The sequence below is a fragment of the Microcebus murinus genome, chromosome 5 (genome assembly GCF_040939455.1).
Source record: "Microcebus murinus isolate Inina chromosome 5, M.murinus_Inina_mat1.0, whole genome shotgun sequence".
Lineage (NCBI taxonomy): Eukaryota > Metazoa > Chordata > Mammalia > Primates > Cheirogaleidae > Microcebus > Microcebus murinus.
The window spans coordinates 85,784,790-85,804,950 of NC_134108.1; the positions used below are offsets into that span (position 1 = coordinate 85,784,790).

At 34.2% G+C, this 20,161-nt stretch overlaps 1 protein-coding gene across 1 annotated transcript in view; it reads left to right on the forward strand.

Annotated features, from left to right (window-relative positions):
- Positions 1–20,161, forward strand: part of EYS (EGF-like photoreceptor maintenance factor) — a 1,642,296-nt gene that overhangs the window by 902,263 nt on the left and 719,872 nt on the right. The window contains 2 exon segments of the mRNA XM_020287130.2: positions 14,653–14,845; positions 15,892–17,670. Of these exon segments, the coding sequence (XP_020142719.2) occupies positions 14,653–14,845; positions 15,892–17,670 (1,972 nt within the window).

A 20,161-nucleotide genomic window follows, 5' to 3' on the forward strand; every position in this document is an offset into this window, starting at 1 on the left:
GTAATATGAATAAGAACAATTATAACACAGAGTAAAAATAGATAAGCAGCATAAGATATAAGCAAATAAGGCTTATAGAGATTTAGAGAATAAAGACATTATTTCCACTGCAGCAATTGAAAAATAATCCATGAAATAAATGTCTTTCCAATGATCAGTTAGTTGAACATTCTGTGACTGAGGAAAGCTTCCCTAAATGCTATAGGTATTTGGTGGTCGGAAAAAGTTCTAACTTTCTACTTGCGAGCTCTCAAAGGACAATTGGGGAATACTGGGTGTTCACACTGATGTGCCACTAATTCACCTACAGAATCTGCTAATTTCTTATATTCTTCCTGAAGTAGTAGATGAGCTCAGAGTATTTGGCATGGGAATAGTGGTTTGTACATACTTGGGGCTTTGCATCAGATATCAGCTTCTAGGATTGCTGGTTCATAGACAGTAGTCTCAAGAAAGTCTTTAAGGTATTTGATTTTAATGAGATGAGAATTTGGAAACCACAATTTAGAGGATGCTATTGCTAGTAGGATCACAGAGATTTAGTTCTATCAGTCCCTTGATAAATTGTACCAGTAGTGATTATGATAGTTATTAAATTGTTCTCACATGATAGTTGACAGAGTAGATTCTCAATATAATATTATCATTGCATTGAATAAAATTAAATCAAATAGAAAGTATTTAAATTCAAATTAAAAACAATGGAATTTCCAACATAAATTGTACCACAGGCATGCAAATAACTTTAAAATTTAAAATATTTCTGCTTTTGAATCCTCATATCTACAAGTGTAGTTAGTAAATAAGAAGATCATTGGCACCTCTTTGAGTAGGATCTTGGATACCAAAAATAATTGACATTTAATTGAACTTAATTGTTGTGAAAAGTCAATATGATAGATAATGGCTATACTATAATTAAGATCTGTACAATATTCCATGAAAGCACAATGATAATGTACTAAAAAAATTAGAAATAATAGAAGACTTCCAAAAATATGTTGAGCTGAATCAAAAAAGTTGAGTACCTAGGTAACCTAGGTTCAGGGTAGGAATATATGGCAGTAGTAGGATTTCAGGAAGGGAAACACCATATGTGGAGCAGGAATTAGCATAGCATATGTGAAAACCTGGTAAAAAATAACTCTTGAGAAATAGCCACTGACATTGTGTGCTAGGCTAAATTGTTTTTACTTTTTCCTAAGAAGAATGGCAAGGAACTGATGTTTTTTAAGCTGATGACTTATGTGATTATACTCTTCTTTTGAAAGATAACCTTGGTACATATTTATACTTAGTAAGTGTGCTTTTGATGCCTTGTCTCTAAAACAATGTCTTTTGACCTCTTGCTTCATCAAATTTCTGCAATAATATCTGTTGCATGAGAGTCTATTTCTAGTATTAACTTTGACTTCTCCCCTGAGCTATGCTTTCCATCATCTTTCTTATTGTATCTTCCTTTGGATAGTCTAGAGGAGAAAAAGTCTGATTCAGTACATTCCTTAACATTTTTATTTCTCCATTCATTAGAACCTTAAGATCTCCTTGCAGATTAAAATCACGTAGCAAAACAATGAACTTGTACTTTAAGAACCATCTTCACTGAAGCAAATCCCCCGAAGATCTGGTAGCCGAATTCAATGAGGGAAAAGAAACTTGTCCTTCAAGAAAGTAGAGGCCTCACTATCAACTGTCAGACACCAGGAAAGAAGTGATTATCTCACATTTATATTGGACTCACCCCATAAAACTTAAAGGGGGATACTGTGCTTCTACTTTGTGAAAAATTCCACAAATTCCTCAATATTCGTCAGACTTTATGTAAATGTATGGAGTTATAGACCCATAGGTTTTATTCATGGTCTATGATTTCATTCTCATCTTTGACCTTGAGAAAGAAAAAAATAATTGATTTGAATTAACAATTGACCATCATACTTAAAAAGATTTTGAAGGGTTTTGGCCATACACTTTCATGTTCTCAGACAGGAAACATTATTATGATCCTCCCCCTACCAGCCTCCCCACTCCCCTCTTCTTGCTTTCCAATGACTTTAACTTCCATCTGTCCCCATGTGTGCCCATTGGTTAGTTCCAACTTATTAGAGAGCACATGTGGTGTTTGTTTTTCTATTCTTGAGATACTTCTCTTAGGATAATGGTCTCCAGTTCCATTCACATTGCTGCAAAAGACATTAATCCATGGCTGGGTAGTACTCCATGGTATGCATATATCACATTTTTTTAATCCACTTATAAATTTATGGGCACTTAGGTTGATTTCACTTCTTTGTGATTGTGAATTGTGCTGCAATGAACATTTGAGTGCAGATGTCTTTATTGTAGAATGTCTTTTTTTTCCTTTAGGTAGATACCCAGTAATGGGATTGATGGATCAAATGGTAGGTAATTTTTATATTCATTCAAAAGCCACTAATTGGCTAGCAGCATATCAGTAGTGTGCCGAATATGGTGCAGAGTGGAAAGGACATAGGCTTTTACCCTGATGCTTACAGTTTACTAGGAAAGATATATAGATCAGGTATTAGACAAATAAAAATATAATTCAAACTGTACTTAGTATTCATATGGAAAAGAAAAAGTTACTGTGAGAGAAAAATAATGTAGATGGTAAAGAAGTTTTCTCTAAATAAGGGCTATTTAAGTTAAAACCCAGGGGATGAGAAGAAATAATGGATATGATGTCAGAGGTATCAACATATGTCAGTGTCATGGGAAGGAAAAGATCTTGTCCTGTAAGGGATAGTAAAGAATGGATGATGTGAATTGAACACAGTAAGCATGGTGTGAGCAAAAGTGCAGAAATGGCTGCCAAAGAAAGCAGAGTCAAGTTATATAGGGAGTCATAAAGAGTGGCAAGTAGTTTGAATTTTTTTTCTAATGCAAAAGAAATATATTAATACATTTTTCAATAGAAGGTGGTGTGATTATTTTCAGATGTTTAAAATATTCTGTTCTTCTGTAAAGAAAGATCTAGAAGGAAGCTAAAGGTAGACAAGAAGAACCAGCTAGCCTATTATAATTATTATGTGAACAATACTGATAGCTTGGTCTAGGATTATGGCAAAGAAAATTCAGAGAAAATGCTAAATTAAAATATATTATGGAAGAAGAATTAGTAAGACATGGTATTGAGTAGATGTGTTAGATAAAAGAAAATAAGAAATCAAGAAAGATTTGAGCAATAAAGACTTGTACATTTCCTGAAACTATACAGATGGTTAGAAGAACATGTAAGAATGGAAGTGCTAAAGTATTGTTTCAATATGGTGCATTTTATGTTTAAGTTCCCCATGAGATATTTAAGTAATGATGCTAAATAAATGATTATATAAGAATATACTACAGAGAGATGTGAAGTGGAGATATAATTTTGGGACTCATCAATATCCAGATATCTTTATGGCCCTTTGAATAAATGTGCAATACTTCTGGGGGAAATGTAGAAAGAAACAATAAGAAGTTGAAGAAAAAGCCCTCATAAATTCCAAATTAAAAGCTAGAAAGAATGGGAAGAGCCAACAGATCAGACTGAGAATATATAGGAGGAAAAGGAAGAAGGTACAAGAGAAACCAAATGTTTTATAAGGTATTAATTAACTATCTTAAATATTGTTGAGGATTTGAATAAGATGAAGACTGAAAACTGTGCTTTGAATTTAACACCATGGTAGTATTTCTGGAAATTCACTGGAACAGTTCTAGTGACAAGATGACATGAAGCTGGATTAGAATGGCTGGAGGAAAGAATGGCATGTGTGGAATATTTAATGAATATTTCTTTTAAAATATTTGTCTTGTCTAAAAAGGGGAAAGAGATATAAGGAAGTATTTACATAAAAATGTTTTCAGTGGCATATTTGTCTTAGTTTTTTTCAACAAATGTTTACTAACCATCAATCATGCATGTATTAGTATCAGCCATTATGGTATCCCTGGTCATTCAGTGGAGAGTGTAACAAGCATAGTCGGCTGTGTAGAGGCACTGTTAGGATGCTGGTAAAGACATATAAGTCAGGTTGGCATAATAACAGGTGCACAGTCAGCAATTCCACTACTGGGCATCAACCCAAAAGATCAAAAGTCACTTTGTGAAAAAGACACCTGCACTCGAATGTTTATAGCAGCACAATTCACAATTGCAAAACTGTGGAAAAAACCCAAGTGCCCATCAATTCATGAGTGGATTAATAAAATGTGGTATATGTATACCATGGAATACTACTTAGCTTTAAGAAACAATGGTGATATAGCACCCCTTGTATATTCCCGGATACAGCTGGAACCCATTCTACTAAGTGAAGTATCTCAAGAATGGAAAAACCAGCACCACATGTACTCACCAGCAAATTGGTATTAATGGATCAACACCTAAGTGGACATATAGGAGTAACATTTATCGGGTGTCAGGAGGGTAGGAGGGGGATGGAAGGGATGGGTATATGCAACCACAACGAGTAAGATATGCAATGTTTGGGGGATGGACACGCTTGAAGCTCTTACTTGAGAGGGGAGGGGGCACGGGCAATACATGTAACCTTAACACTTGTATTCCCATAATACGCTAAAAAAAAAAAAGTGTTGGTGACAGCCAAAAAAAAAATTATAATTATTGCTGTAAACCCTGTATATTGATTTTATATGGAAAAATAGAAATGACAATATCTATTCCAATTACATAGCACCAAGCCATCTCAATGTTACATATTTTGGACCAAAGTATTGAAATGTTTAATATATGATCATTAATGTAGTTGTTATTATTTTGAATGAATATCAGTTTTCAGAATATTATCCATACTATTAGGTTGCCACCTACTTTGCTTTTTATCTCTCACTCATATTAGATAATCATATACAGAAATATGCCACATATCCTTTGTAGAAATTCTAAATCAGTTAGTACCTTAACTAGCAAAACAGAAACCATCTGTAGCACTTACAATAGAGGGAATTGGTTGCAGAGGTGAAGGAAGAGAGCCAAAATCCAGGATATAGTAAGAGAAGCGGACATTAGCGACAGCACAAAACCACTCAGGTAGGCTGGAAAGACAAAGGGAAGAGACAGTGTCCAGGGGCACAAACCACCTGAAAGATGCAGGAATTGCTGTAGAGGAGCACAGACACTACCTGGCATATCACCTGTGCCCAGAGAGAGGAATAAGGATGCCTTGCTTTCGCCCTTCCTCCTGCCCTACACTGTGACACCAGCACTTCCCATTGGTAGAAGGCAGCTAATAAGGAAACCCAGAACTTGCAGCCTGAGAAGTCAGGTCTCTTCCAGCATGATGCAAAGCAGAGCAGGAGAACGATGAGGGATGGATCTGAGGGTAAAAAGGTCCAGGGCAGCTCAAACAAAAACTTAAAACCCCTCTACCTCTTGGTGATAAAATCCCTAGCACATTTGTTTTGCTTGATTAGCATTGTCTCTGGCACTGGAAAGGACTCAGCCCTGGTATTCACTGTGTTGAGGTTGGGGAGACAATGTATTAAATTTCTATTGCTGCATAACAAATTGCTACAAACTTAGCAGCTTAAAACATAACCCGTTTATTAGCTCATAGTTCTGCTGGTCAGAAGTCAGGCATGGTAAGACTGGCTTCTCTGATCAGGGTATCATGTGGCTGAGATCAATGTGTTAGCTGGCTATCATCCTTGTCTGGAGAATCGGGGTAAAAATCCCCTTCCAAGCTCATTTCTGTTGTCTGCAGAATTCAATTCCTTCTTGTTGATTATATGTCTGGATCCTTGTTGCCTTGCTGGCTGTGAGCTGGAGGCTTCTCTCAACACCTAGAGACCACCTGAATTGCTTGCTATGTGCCCCACTTTATTTTTGAATCAGCAATGAGTCCTAAATCCTTCTTATACTTTAAATAACTGGCTTCTTCTTTGTGACCAGCAGGGAAAAAATAAACAAAAAACTGCTTTTAAAGGGCTCTTGTAACTATCTCAGGCCCATGTAGATCATCTCCTTTTTTAAAAATTCAACAGTACCATGTTATATAACATAACCTCATGGGAGTTAAATCCGTCATATTCCCAGCATGTTATGTTATGCAGGGCCTGTACGGTGTGGGTGGGGGTGGGCAGGAAATCTTGGAAGCCATCTTAGAATTCTTAAAATTCTGTTAACAAAGACAGGATGGAAATAAAGTTTAATCTGTAAACTCCTCTGCCTTTTCTTATCAAGAAGTTATGGGAGAAGTGTTTTAATTAGATGTAATATATTATTGGTGGTTGGTCTATGTGACTGAGTGGTGATTTGTAACTAGTGACCTGAGAATTTTATATAGTAAAATTTATGTAGAATTTGAAATGATGTAAGTGTTGTAAAATTTGCCCAAAATCATATTTAAAGAGAACTTCAGTATGGTGAATCTTTCTTAATGGAATAGGATAATTGCAATTAGCATAAATTGAAATTTTCACTGTCTACAAAACTGGGAAGAATTACTCCTGCCTAGAACTGAAATTGATGGAATAACTAAGCCTATACTTAGAAACTGATTTCCTTAGTGACTTTATCTTGGTCCCCCTTCCTGAAGTTTCCTTTGTAATTCTGCAAAGAACACCACACCATAAATTTAGCATACCAATGATCTGAACTGTTTCTTCTAATTATAAAAAAAAAAAAAAATCACTGTAAGATGAAAAATATCACCCTGAAAAAATTTTCAAAGAGTATCAAGCTACAAGCTGGTAGATCCAGTGTTATATAGTCTTTGACAAAAGTAGTATACATAAACAGGCCAATATCATAGGTATGTGATCTGTGAGTTACATAGGACCCTGCCCTTAGAAGAGGCTTCTATCCCCCCACACACATTTGGTTTAATGTTCTGCTGTCATTGATTTGAAATATTTAACCATTTTTCAACAAGGGGCTCATATTTTCATATTGCACTAATCCCGACAAATTCTATGGACTTGTCTGTATATAAACAATGAAATATGTTGACAATGCATATTTTGAGAGTGTTGGAAAATTTCAAGCTGTCAATTATTTTAGTAAACTTTACAGGCCGGTCATGGTGGCTCATGCCTGTAATCCTAGCACTCTAGGAGGCTGAGGTAGGAGAACCACTTGAGTTCAGAAGTTCAAGACCAGCCTTAGCCAGAGGGAGACTCCGTCTGTACTAAAAATAGAAAAGCCAGTCAAGGTGGTGCATGCCTATAGTCCCAGCTACTCAGGAGGCTGAGGCAGGAGGATCACTTGAGCCCAGGAGTTTGAGATTGCTATGAGCCAGGCTGATGCCACAGCACTATAGCCTAGGCAACAGAGGAAGACTCTTGTCTCAAAAAAAAAGAAAGTAAACTTTACAGAAAAAAAATGTGGCCTACCAGTTTTGAGAAACATAGATTGAACATAGAATTAGATTAAATTGATTACAACTACTAGAATTTTTTTTCTTTATTATATACTCCTCATTTCAAGTAGAAAATAAAGATGAGGCACATCTTCAGATGTACTATCAATAGAAGGAAAAATCATGAACCGGTGGATTGTGAAGTCATTCAGATAATAGACACTGTTTTGACCAGATCTTACAACGTAGCTTGTGATGATCTTATTTGATAGTGATGTTTGTTATGTAGACTGTTAAAGTAGAAGATTATTTTAATTTTATTAACTAAAATAATCAACTATAGAGTGGAACTGTTCATAGAAAATCTTGAAGATGTTTCACCTGGCAGAAACCATAGTATACCAGTTTTGAATGAGGTTCTGGAGCCTCACAGCCTTGATAAGAATATTGGCTTTGTCATTTTCTTGCTCTATGACCAGAGAATTAGAGAGAAGAACCATGGGATAATACCGGTTTCCTTTAAACCATACTTTCTTACTTCACTGAAATGATTTAAGGATGATTCTACCTCAGGAGAGACTCAATATTTCTAACTTGCTACTCTATATCCACATCTGGTAGCCAATAAGCTTATCAAATCTGTATTTAAACAGAAATTGTTATCCCAATTGATTTGTTACCCCAAATCAATAACTAGTCTTTGCCAGTTTTCTTCAAATTAGTAAATGGCACCACTACTCATGCCATTAATAGGAAAAAAACTTATGAATCACCCATAAAAATTATTTTACTCTCACCCCATACATCTATTTCTTAAGCATATATAGACTTTGCCTTCCAAATATACCCTATATGCAACCTTGACTCACTATATCCACCTTTCTGCCCCTTGAGAGTCTATTATCTACAGTAGTCTTTTCATAATATTAATCAGACCATTACCTTCTTGCTCCACATATTCAAATGGATTCCCATTATTCTCAGAATTAATTCCAAATTCAACAACAAAGAAACAAATAAAGCAGCCTACATTAGCTGGTTTCTGGCCATGTCTATGACATCACTTCCACCTGCTAATTGCTTTCCCTTATTTTCTTTAGCTGCCCATCTTGCTGTTGCTCAATCATACTAAGCATGCTCCTGCCCTAGGCATTTGCAGTGCTATTCTTTTTACCTTGAATGCTCTTTCTTCAAATATGTACATTAATTCAGATCCCTGCTCAGAGAGGACTTCCCTGCCAGTCCCTCCAAAACTGCTCTTGCTGTTTTTTCTTATCATGTGTCTTGGAATATTTTGTCTTTAAATCACTTTGTCTTTAATATCACTAATTGATATTAATCAATCAATTAATTAATTCCAATTCCTTTACTAAAATTCAGGCTATATAATGGGAACAACTTTGCTCATCTTGTTGACAAGTTCATTTCCAACACTTAAAACAGTCATCAGCACCTAGAAATTGAGCAATAAATATTTTTTAAGTGAAGACATAGATGGCTACATCATGTCCATGAGAAAGGTATGGCCATATTCTCATAAAGCTCTGATTTGAAAAATCTTATTTGCATGTTTTTCCTCAAATATAGGTTTAGAAAGGAAAATTAGTTTTTTTAAGGAAATCATGATGTTTTATAGAAATGACTATCATCATCTTTCCACCTATTAAATTTTCATTAAATTATCAGTGAATAACTTATTATGCTATTCATCTATTCATAAAAGACACTCAATACCTGTTTGGCAGATAAATAAATAAATGAATGAGAGATATATTGGTAAAATAAAGTAACTAGAGTAACCATGAAGTTAGGAAAGAAATACGCAAAATTAAAGGTTTACTGAGTTATAGTGAAGCTAAATATTTGAAATTCCTAAATGCTTCATGTATAATCAAGCAATTACTGACAAAGAAATGTCCAACTATTTTAAGATGTTTTGTTTTGGTTTAATTTACTTGTAGGTAGCAAAGGATATCATCAAAAAGAGCAGATGAGGCAAAGTTTTGTATATTAATGGGTAATGATAACTATGATAATAATAATCTCCAAAATTCCAAGAGATTAATATAATAGAAATTTATCTTTGTGCACATCAGGTCCAAATGCATGTCTCTGACTTCAGTTATTTTCTTTCAAATAGATATTTAGGGACACAGGCTGCTCCCTTTTGTAAGTCTATCACCTTTAACATGCGTCTTCATGAGCCACTGGGGGAAGAGGCTCAAGGTTCACACATAGCAGTTATTTATGAATGAATCTGAAAGTGGTGCACTTAATGACCATTCACATTTCCTTGGTCAGAACTAAGTCACAGGATCACATATAACTACAAGAGGGACTGGGACATTGTAGTCCAAGAGGAAGAGGAAGTGTGTTTAGTTAACATAGAGTAAGCTTTACCACACAGTTTGGGGTTTAACTAAGGAGAATAGAGAAATTTCTCCAGGAAAAATTATGATGGAATGTATTGAATGTATTGAGAATGTATTAACATATACAATATTTGTATAAACACATCCAATGAATGTGTCAGTATATCCTCCCCCTCTCTGTTTCTCTCTCTCTCTTTCTCTCATATGGGAGGAAGAGGGAGGGAGGGAGGGAGGGACGGAGGAAGGGAGGGAGGGAGGGAGGAAGGAAGGAAGGATGAAAGTCAAACAATAAAGTCTACTTGGTGGAATATTTAATGAAAAAAAAACACATTATGAGTTTCTTATTGCTAGTACTTGGGAAATAGAAAGAGATGTTTTCTATCAAGCTTGAAATTGAGAAAATAATTTCACCTTTGAGAGCTGTAAGAACAGCATATGATGGATATGAGCCTAGGCATGCAACATAGGAAAGTAAACATATGGTTTCCTGGCTGCTGGACCTAAGTGTCACCTCGAAGAATGAATGTCTTACCATATCGAATGATATAGAAGTGTGAACTATCAGAGAGCATATCAGAATCATAGAGACAAATGTTGATGGTGCCATTGTAAGTTGGTATAGGGATAGTTAGCTTTAACCAATGAACATCAAGTATTCCAGTCCTATTAATTAGATCATTCCTATAGTGATATCTTAACCTCATGTCATTAAGCATTCAAATCAGCTAATTCTACATGTTCCGATCTAATGCATATGAAAGAAACCTTTGATTCTTTTGTAGCTATGCTGACACAGAGAGAACTTGTTGATCAGGGGCCTTTGAGGATTCCTTAACCTTGTGGTAGTGATTTTTCAAGGTAATAAATAATGGCTTTTGACTATAATTTGGGGAGAAAAGTGCTGACCAGGACCCTGGAAGTATTTATGAGTTGTTAACACCTACATTTTCACTGTAAGCTAGTAAATTGGCATTCTGATCTCTACCGTAGTTTCATGTGCATTTTCATTAATCTGTAAAGTCTTTCCCGGGCTTGCTGTTACAGTGAAGAAAAGGACAAATCACTGGGTCCTTAAGGTGTGAAATCATATTCAATTATTTTCTTGCTGTTTCTTTTATCACTTCTAGTTTTACCTTTTACTATTTTCTCTCTTTTTTCTGAATTTACATGCATTCTTTACTCATTAGGGTTATGGATCCTGTGTTTTTGTTTACTATGGATATTTTTCCATTTAATGTTTGTTTTTTATGTGCAAAAACTTTATAATTCATTGTTTCTTTTATTTTTAGTGGACACATAATAATTGTACACATTTGTGGAATACAGAGTGATATTTTAATACATGCCTACAATGTGTAATGGTCAAATAAGAATAATTAGCATATCCATCACCTCAAACATTTATCATTTCTTTGTGTTGTGAACATTCAGAATCCTCTATTCTAGCTTTTTAAAATTCACACTAAATTACTGTTAACCATATTCACCCCACAGTGCTACAGAACACTAGAAATTCCCCCATCTAACTGTAACTTTGCATCCGATAATCAACCTCTCTTTATCCTCCCCTCCCCAATCTTTCTTAACCTCTCCTGATCAAAATTCTACTCTCTACTTCTATGAGCCTAACTTTTTTAGCTTCCACATACGAGTGAGAATATGTGGTATCTGTCTTTCTGTGCCTGGCTTATTTCAGTTAACATAATGTCCTTCGGGTTCATCAATATTACCTCAAATAACATAATTTCATTCTTTTTTATGACTAAATAGTATTTCATTGTATATATGTACCACCTTTTCTTTATCTATTAATCTCTTTATGGACATTTAAATTGATTCCAAATCTTGGCTATGGTGAATAGAGCTGTCGTAGACATGGGAGTGACAGTCTCTCTTTGATATACTGATTTCCTTTCCTTTGGATAAATACCCAGTAGTGAGACTGCAAGATCATATAGTACTTCTGTTTTTAGTTTTCGTAAACCTCCATACTATTTTTTATGATACATTACTAAGTTACATTATCATCAATAATGTATGAAGGTTCCCTTTCTCCACATCCTTGCCAGAATTTTTTTTTTTTTTTGGTATTTTTAATAATAACCATTCTAGCTGGGGAGAGTTGATTTCTCATTGTGGTTTTGATTTGCATTTCCCTGATGATTAGTGATGTTGAACATTTTTTCATATAGCTGTTGGCCACTTGTATGTCTTCTTTTGAGAAACGTCTATTCAGATTCTTTGCCTACTTTTTAATTGGATTATTTGATTTATGCTGTCAAGTTATTTGACTTTCTTATATATTCTGGATATTAGTCCCCTGTTAGATAACTAGTTTTTAAATATTTTCTCCTATTTTACAGGTTATCCTTCTACTCTGTTAACTGTTTCCTTTGTGGTGAAGAGATTTTTAATTTGGTTCTATTTATTTTAATTTAGTTCTATTGTCTATTTTTGTTTTTGTTGTCTGTGCTTTTGAAATCTTAGTAATAAAATTTTTGGCTAGATCAATGTCTTAAACATTTCTCCCACGTTTCTTCTGGTAGTTTTATAGTTTGGGGGCTTATGCTTAAGTCTTTAATCTATTTTGAGTTGATTTTTGCATATAGTGAGATAGGTGTCTAGTTTTATTTTTTATTGAAGAGACTGTCCTTTCCCAACGTTTGTTCTTAGGGCTTTTGTCAAAAATCAGTTGGCTGTACATATGTAGTCTTATTTTGAGGTTCTCTATTCTGTTCCATGGGTCTATGTATCTGTTTTTATACCAATGAAATGCTGTTATGATTACTATAGTTTTGTAGTGTATTTTGAAGACAGGTAACGTGACGCCCACAGCTTTGTTCTTTTTGCTCAGGATTTATTTGGATATTCAGTGTCTTTTGTAGTTCCATAAAAATTTTAGGATTGTTTGTTCTGATACAGTGAAGAATGTCATTGCAATTTTGATAGGGATCGTATTGAATCTATAGATTGCTTTTGGTAGTATGGTCATTTTAAGAATATTAATTCTTATGATCCATGACCTTGGGATGCATTTCATTTCTTTGTGTCTTCTTCAACTTCTTTCGTCCAGTTGTGTAGTTTTCATTGTAGATATTTTTCACCTCCTTGCTTAAACTTATCTCTAGCTATTTTTTATGGCTATTGTGAATGTGATTACTTTCTTGATTTCTTTTTTAACTAATTCATCATTGGTATATAGAAATGCTACTGATTTATCATATGTTGATTTTGTATCTTACAACTTCACTGAATTTGTTTATTATCTCTAAGTATTTTTTGGTGGTAACTAGGTTTTTCTATATATAAGCTCATGCCATCTGTAAAGAAGAACAATTTGACATATTCTTTGTCAATTTGAATATCATTTATTTCTTTCTCTTAACTAATTGCTCTGGCTAGGACTCGAAGTACTATCTTGAATAAGAGTAGTAAAAGTAGCCATCCTTGTCTTGTTTTAATTCCTAGAGGAAAGGCTTTCAACTTTTGCCCATTCAATATGATGTTAGCTATTAGTTTGTCGTATTTGGCCCTTATTGTGTTGAGGTATCTTCTTTATATGCTTAATTTGTTGAAAGTTTTTATACCAAATGATGTTCAATTTTATATAATTTTTCTGCATCTATTCAGATGATCATATGGTTTTTGTCCTTGATTCTTTTCATACGATGTATCACATTTATTGATTATCGAACCATCCTTGCAGTCCTGGGATAAATACCACTTGATTGTAGTATATCATATTTCAGATGTGTTGTTGGATTCAGTGTGCTAGTGTTTTGTTGAGGATTTTTACATCCATGTTCATCAAGGATATTGGCCTGTAGTTTTCCTTTTGTGATGTGTCCTTATCTGGTTTTGGTATCAGGATAATATTGACCTCATAGAATGGGTTAGGAGAAAATTCATCCTCTTTGAGTTTTTGTAACAGTTTGAGAAAAATTAGTGTTAATTTTTCTTTAAAAGTATGGTAAAAATCATCAGGAAAGTCATCTGGATCTGGGCTTTTCTTTGTTGGGAGAAGCAGTTATCTAACATCAGGAATCTTCTGACCTTTATAAAAAACTTTTGGGTGTGAGTTGAAAGTGACTATGGGATATAAAACTATGAAACCAAAAAATAAAAAAATATCTAAAACAAGCCTTAAGTTTATGTAAATTAGATACAGTCTTAAACAAATAGTAAAGCAGTAAAACAGGGATACCTATCAGGTATGTCATTAATGTTAGAAAATAGACATATATTTGGATTTTAAAACAACTTTAAAATTTTATTTTCTTAAAGATCAAAATGGTTTAAAGAGTACAATTACTTTTTAATTCTACATTTAAGAGAGTATCCCCCTGATCCATGCATCACAATTCTCTTTTTTATGAGCTAAAAACAATTTCTTCTTGTGGAAATTGTTTCATAAGGATGTGGCAGAAATAGGCTATTCATGTCAAACTAAAATATATAGAACATTGCTTCTGTAAGTAAATACAAATTAGAATGATGTGAACATCACAAGAAAATATTTTCAAGTTTTCTGTTGTAAATACTGTATTTTATATTAGCTTCCAACTAAATATGACTGGTAGGGCAGAAAATGTATAATTTATACCATAGGTTTTAAATCCATATTGATTTCCATACAGTACAAATTTCTCATTGGAAAAAAAAAATATCCTCAAATCAAATGTAAAGTAGTATTTTGATTTAAAGTTAAAGGAATTAAGAATAAATTTGGTCATTCCATTGTGCATATTCCAAATTAGAAGGATTGAATTAATTTTGAAATATGGGTAATATTTACTATAGAGATTTCATTTTCAAATAAAATAAGGTGATGATTTGAGTCATCCAATGTGACTATGAAAATGCAAATGGAACTTAAAACAAACTTAAAATATTCTCTCTCAGGAACAAAGAAACCATGAGTTTAATTTAATTGCCATGATTGTCATTTGCAGACCTGCTCCATTGGACTTCTTTGTGGTGATGAAATAAGCAGAATTACCTGTATACCTCCCATCTCTCAAAGAACAGAAGCCATTTCTGTGCAAACATATACAGTACCCCCTTCAGAGACTTCAGTCAGTAGCTTTCCATATGTAAAGGCTACAAGAATATGGAACATAGTGGATACTTACCCAGTTGATCCAGGTAAGCAGAAGGAAGTAAGATACGAAGAAGTTTTGAGTTTGAAAAAGTTGTATACTGAAAATATATTTTCTGAGTTATTTCAGTATTTATTTGCCTTGTACTACTTTCTTCATTATGTCTTTATTTAATACCCTCTGAATTATTTATATGTAAACTTATATTCCTATCAATTTATTTGAAAATGCTAAAATAAAAAATATGTATTTTCCTATTCTGAAGTATTTTGACACTTGAGACTGCTTTGATATGTCCTATTATTTAACTTACTAAATCAAAAGATGTCATATTATAAAATACATATTCTATGTTAAATTCCAAATTTACTTTTCATATAGTTAATGTCACTTGGATAATTAGAGTAAAACCCTTACCAATATATTCCTTCTTTAAGAAAAAATATTTTTGAAAGCTATTGGATATTCGAAATGGAAAGGTAGCTTGTCTGTTGTTTTTTTGGTCTATATAATTTCTGTTCTTTTAAGGAGTTGTATTGAGATATAATGTTATCAAATATAAAGAGATATAATGTTATCAAATATAATGTTATAATATAATGTTATGATATTATAATATTATGATAATATAATGTTATGATATAATGAGATATAATATTATCAAATATAAAGAAGAATATTTTGCCTATTTAGAAAGTTACATATTTTTTAATGTTACTAGCCCCATAGGTCAAATATTCATTGGTCCTACCAAATGACAGGAGTTGTAATGTTTCATGTCTTATAATTCAAGGGTGCCATTTGGATGAGGATATGTCAATTTTCTGTAATGTCTGTCATTTGTTCTGACTTTGGTCCTCCTGTGGGGTGTGAATCATAGGAATCTTTGCATTTATGCAGTTTGTGAAGTCACTATATTTATTCCTATACTTTTATTAGAAATATGATTTACAGAGCCAAATATATCTGCACATAATGGGTGTGGGGTGGCAGTGCAATTTGCTGAAGATTCAGCCTGGGGCCAAAGTTGTTCATTTTTAATTCACTTTTCTGATTTTTTTTTTTTTTTTTTTTGTCTTTTCCTTTCTGAAGGTCCAAGACAGACAGACATTTTCAAGCATGATGTTCTCCCAACAACTGGTTTGGCAGCTTTAAGTATTAGCATGTCGTTTGAAAGCTCCTTACTGGAAGAACTGATTTCCACTAGAGAGATTTTAGCAAAACAAAATCTTCTTTCTTTCACAGATGTTTCCTCTTCTCAATTTCTGAATTTTGGTGTTCATGACCCAGCACAAATTTTCTGGGGCAAAACATCTGTATCACACATGCCAATCCAAACTTCAGCAGCCACCCTAGCAGCATTCTTTTTCCCTGATAGGGGATTGAAGACACCTTTTATCGTCTCTTCCTTAATGAGAGATTTTATTTTTCCTACACAATCTTTATTATTTGAGAACTATCAGACTGTTGCCTTCTCTGTTGCCACAATGAATTCAGTAATTAGTGGCATTCCAGGGGCTGATATTGAGTTAAACAGACACTCATTACTCTCCCGCGGATTCCTGCTCACAACTGCTTCCATAAGTGCACCTCCAATTGTCTCTAGGGGGTCTCAAGAGGATATTGAAGAATATTCAGCCCTTTCCTTAATTTCAAGAAGAGAGCGCTGGAGATTGCAGAGCTCCTCGATGTCTCCCATTTTTCCTGCTAAGATAATTTTATCCAAACAGGTAGCCATCTTAAACTCATCAACTCTGCACCGACTCAGCACACAAGCTTCCATCCCCAGTGAATATCAGGTTATTACGGAAGCATCTAGCAACCGGAGACTCACAAACATCAAATCACAGGCTGCTGATTCTTTAAGAGAATTGAGCCAAACATGTGCAACATGTTCTATGACTGAAATAAAATCCTCTCATGAATTCTCAGATCAAGTTTTGCATAGCAAACAGTCCCACTTTTATGAGGCATTCTGGATGAACTCAGCGATATTAGCCAGCTGGTATGCACTAATGGGAGCTCAAACTATCACTTCTGGGCATTCATTTTCTTCTGCTCCTGAAATAACACCATCAGTGGCATTCACAAAAGTGCCATCTTTATTTCCTTCTAAAAAGAGCGCAAAAGGAATAATTTTATCTTCATCCTTGGAAGAATCCATTACTCTATCAAGTAATTTGGATGTTAATTTATGTTTGGATAAGACTTGTTTATCCATTGTCCCTTCGCAAACTGTCTCTTCAGACTTGATGAATTCTGATGTGACTTCAAAACTGACTACTGATGATCTGTCAGTATCAGGAAACATTTTAAAACTATTGAAAATAGGACAATATAGTGTGACTATGGGCCCCACGGAGGCATTAAATCAAGACAGTCTGTCAGATGTGGAAGAAAGTAAAGGATCTCATCAACAGATCAAATTTCATACAAGTGATAGTTCTCTAGATTTTGAATTAAATGTACAAAGTCATCTGGATGTTACTTTAAAGATATATTCAGAAATCATACATACAAATGACTTAAAAACCAACTTACCACCATATACAGACTCAATGCCTGATTTTTCAGAAGTAACCTCAAATGTTGCATTTTTTGCAGTTTCAGCAACTCAGTCACTTCCAATACAGACTTCTGCCCCCATGTCTGTAATTAGACCTGATTGGCCATATTATATGGATTATCTGACCTTAACACCTTATTTAAAGAAAGAGGTCAGAGTTTCCACAGAATGGTCCAAGTGGGAACTTGAGCCTAGTATGCTGGATCTGGAATCTTCTACCGCAAGCCAGAATCTTCCCATCACTGGATCTCTTACTTTGCCTTCACTGGAGTCCATTCCAGCACCTCGACAGCTGATGATTTCTGGTGAGTTTCTCAGTTTCTGTTCAGTAAACTTTCAGAGATGGGTTTCTTTTCTGCAAAAAAGAAAGAGCCTGTCGTGGTCACCAGGTGCTCTAAACAGCCTCATTGTAATCAGGGCAGCAGTCAGTTCAATGGAGATCTCGCACCTGCTGTTGCACCTGACACAGATGGTTATTCTTTATGCACTGCCACAAAGGCTACCAGATCAATACAGGAGTAGGTTGGAGGCAGCTACACTGCTGGCAAGCAATCAGAAACTGAACTAGTTCAATTCATTACAACAGATCTTTCAAAGTTTAGAAATAACTTTTATTATTCTCATTTCTTGAAATAGCTTCTTTGTCAGGGTGAGCACAATATAACATACCTTTTCTAACATTATCTTCAGTGATGGTATTTTTTTTTTCAATGGGAAAGATGAAAAAATCACTGGAACTTTATTGGGTTTTTCTGTCCTATATGATATGGTATATCACTTTTAAATTTAAAGCTATGATGCTTTCATTGTATATAATTGAAAATATTAACTAAATCCATTTCCCTCATTTAACAAAAGCATGATGCAAAAATTGGAAAAGATAGTATCATGTGTGAATTTCAACTCAGAGTATTGAAATAGTAAGAAGCCAGTTTTCTTAGATAACAGCTCTTTCTTTAAAGCACTTTTAAAATCACTAATCTTTTCTCTCCCTGTAATTGCTATCAAATTGGTGAAGATGCAAAAAAAGAGTTTAAAGAATTGTATTGATCAGAAAGAGAATTTTTTAGCATAATTTAAAGAAGTTCTATCTTGTGGAATTTGTGAGGTTACTCTGGGGTAGCAAAGTTAATTTCTTCAATGATAAATTTATAGGGGTTTTTTGTTTGTATACGTGTGGTTGTATGTTTCAGCTTCACTAACCCTCAACTTTTAAAAGGTTTTAAGTTAACAACTAAATTTATGGCTGGCAACTTGGTAATATGAATGATCAAGTCATTACATTCAGTATGTTCAATATGATATGGTTTTCTCTACAAAGTTTCAGAGAAAGCATAATGAATTTAATTACACATTTAAATATAGTATTCTCCTTGTACTTTTTACAAGATATTAGTTTGTGGTTTAACTGTTATGATTCACATTCGATACTTAATATATTGTTTGTCATATTTAAGGTTCTTTGTAAATCCATCTGAGTTAAAACTTCTCTCAATAATTCACCCCATAGTTACCCCTTGCAAATAATAAGGATATATATTCTTCATTATCGGGAAATTAAACTCTAATTTTACCTTTTTTGAATATAACCTTGTTACTTTCCATTTTTCCCATCCCCTACAAACATTCTTTGATGGTTCTGATCTATTCTAAATCTCTTAGTCTCCTACTTTTTCTTGCCTTTCTAATCATTTTATACAGAATAGTCAATCATTTACAAGTCACTTTCTGGCATTCTTCAATATTTTTATCCACTGTGTTGGTCAGGGTCACATAAGGGAATAGATAACACACTTCAATTGGTTATTTGGAGAGAATTTAACAGAGAGATTATTTGTAAAGTTATGGGTAGAATTTAAGGAAAGCTAGGAGGGATAGTATAGTTCTGAAGAGACTAGTAGTAGCAGAACATCATTACCAACATTGGGGCCAAAGTGACAGAGGAGAAACAGGACCAGAACCTGAAAAAGAAAGCTTCCCAGCTTGCAGAAGCTGTGGCCTTTAGAAGTGGGACACAGGCAATTTAATGACAACCAAAAAAGAAGAGACTGGGGGATACATACCCAACCTTATTCTCCTATTCTATTCTCTTGTGGGTGCTTCTTATTGGCCAAACCCAGTCAGTGGCAGGAGAATATGGTCAGTCCTCTGAGTTGGTGTCCAGTGTATAGAGGGTGGAGTGAATAAGAGCAGAGAGATCTGGAAGAACAAATGTAATATATTGAACTCCTATATTTGTCAAGTCCCAGCCTGTATTTCCTCTGAACTCACAATAATGGCTTGTTCAACTAAAATTCTTATGGCTTTCCTCAACTGAGACCTTAATTCTTCTAGACAATCCTTAATTAATTTTGAGTTGTCTTCCTAAAATGTTCCTCACTGTGATTATTTCATTTTGTTTCTAATCTTTTTTAGCATGAACTTCATAACCATCTTATTTGTTTAGCAAATAAGCTTATATTTAATTTCTTAGCTGACAAATGCCATGCAATCTAAAATTATCTGATATTGAAGGAAAGGAAAATAGGAAGGCTTGGTTATACAATCGCACCAGAGCCCTTTGCTTAAAAGACTATCCCTTACCCATAGAATTACTTTCACATCTCATCAAAACCTAATGATATACATATGGCTTAATTTCTGGAGTCTCTATTATTTTCTGTTAATCTATATGTCTTTCTTTTACTCAGTAAAGAACTGTCTTGATTACTGTAACTTTCGTCTTCATTTAAATTATTTTTTTTCAAAATTTAAATGCAGGTATTCTATTAGTATAGGCATTCCTTGGGACCCTTG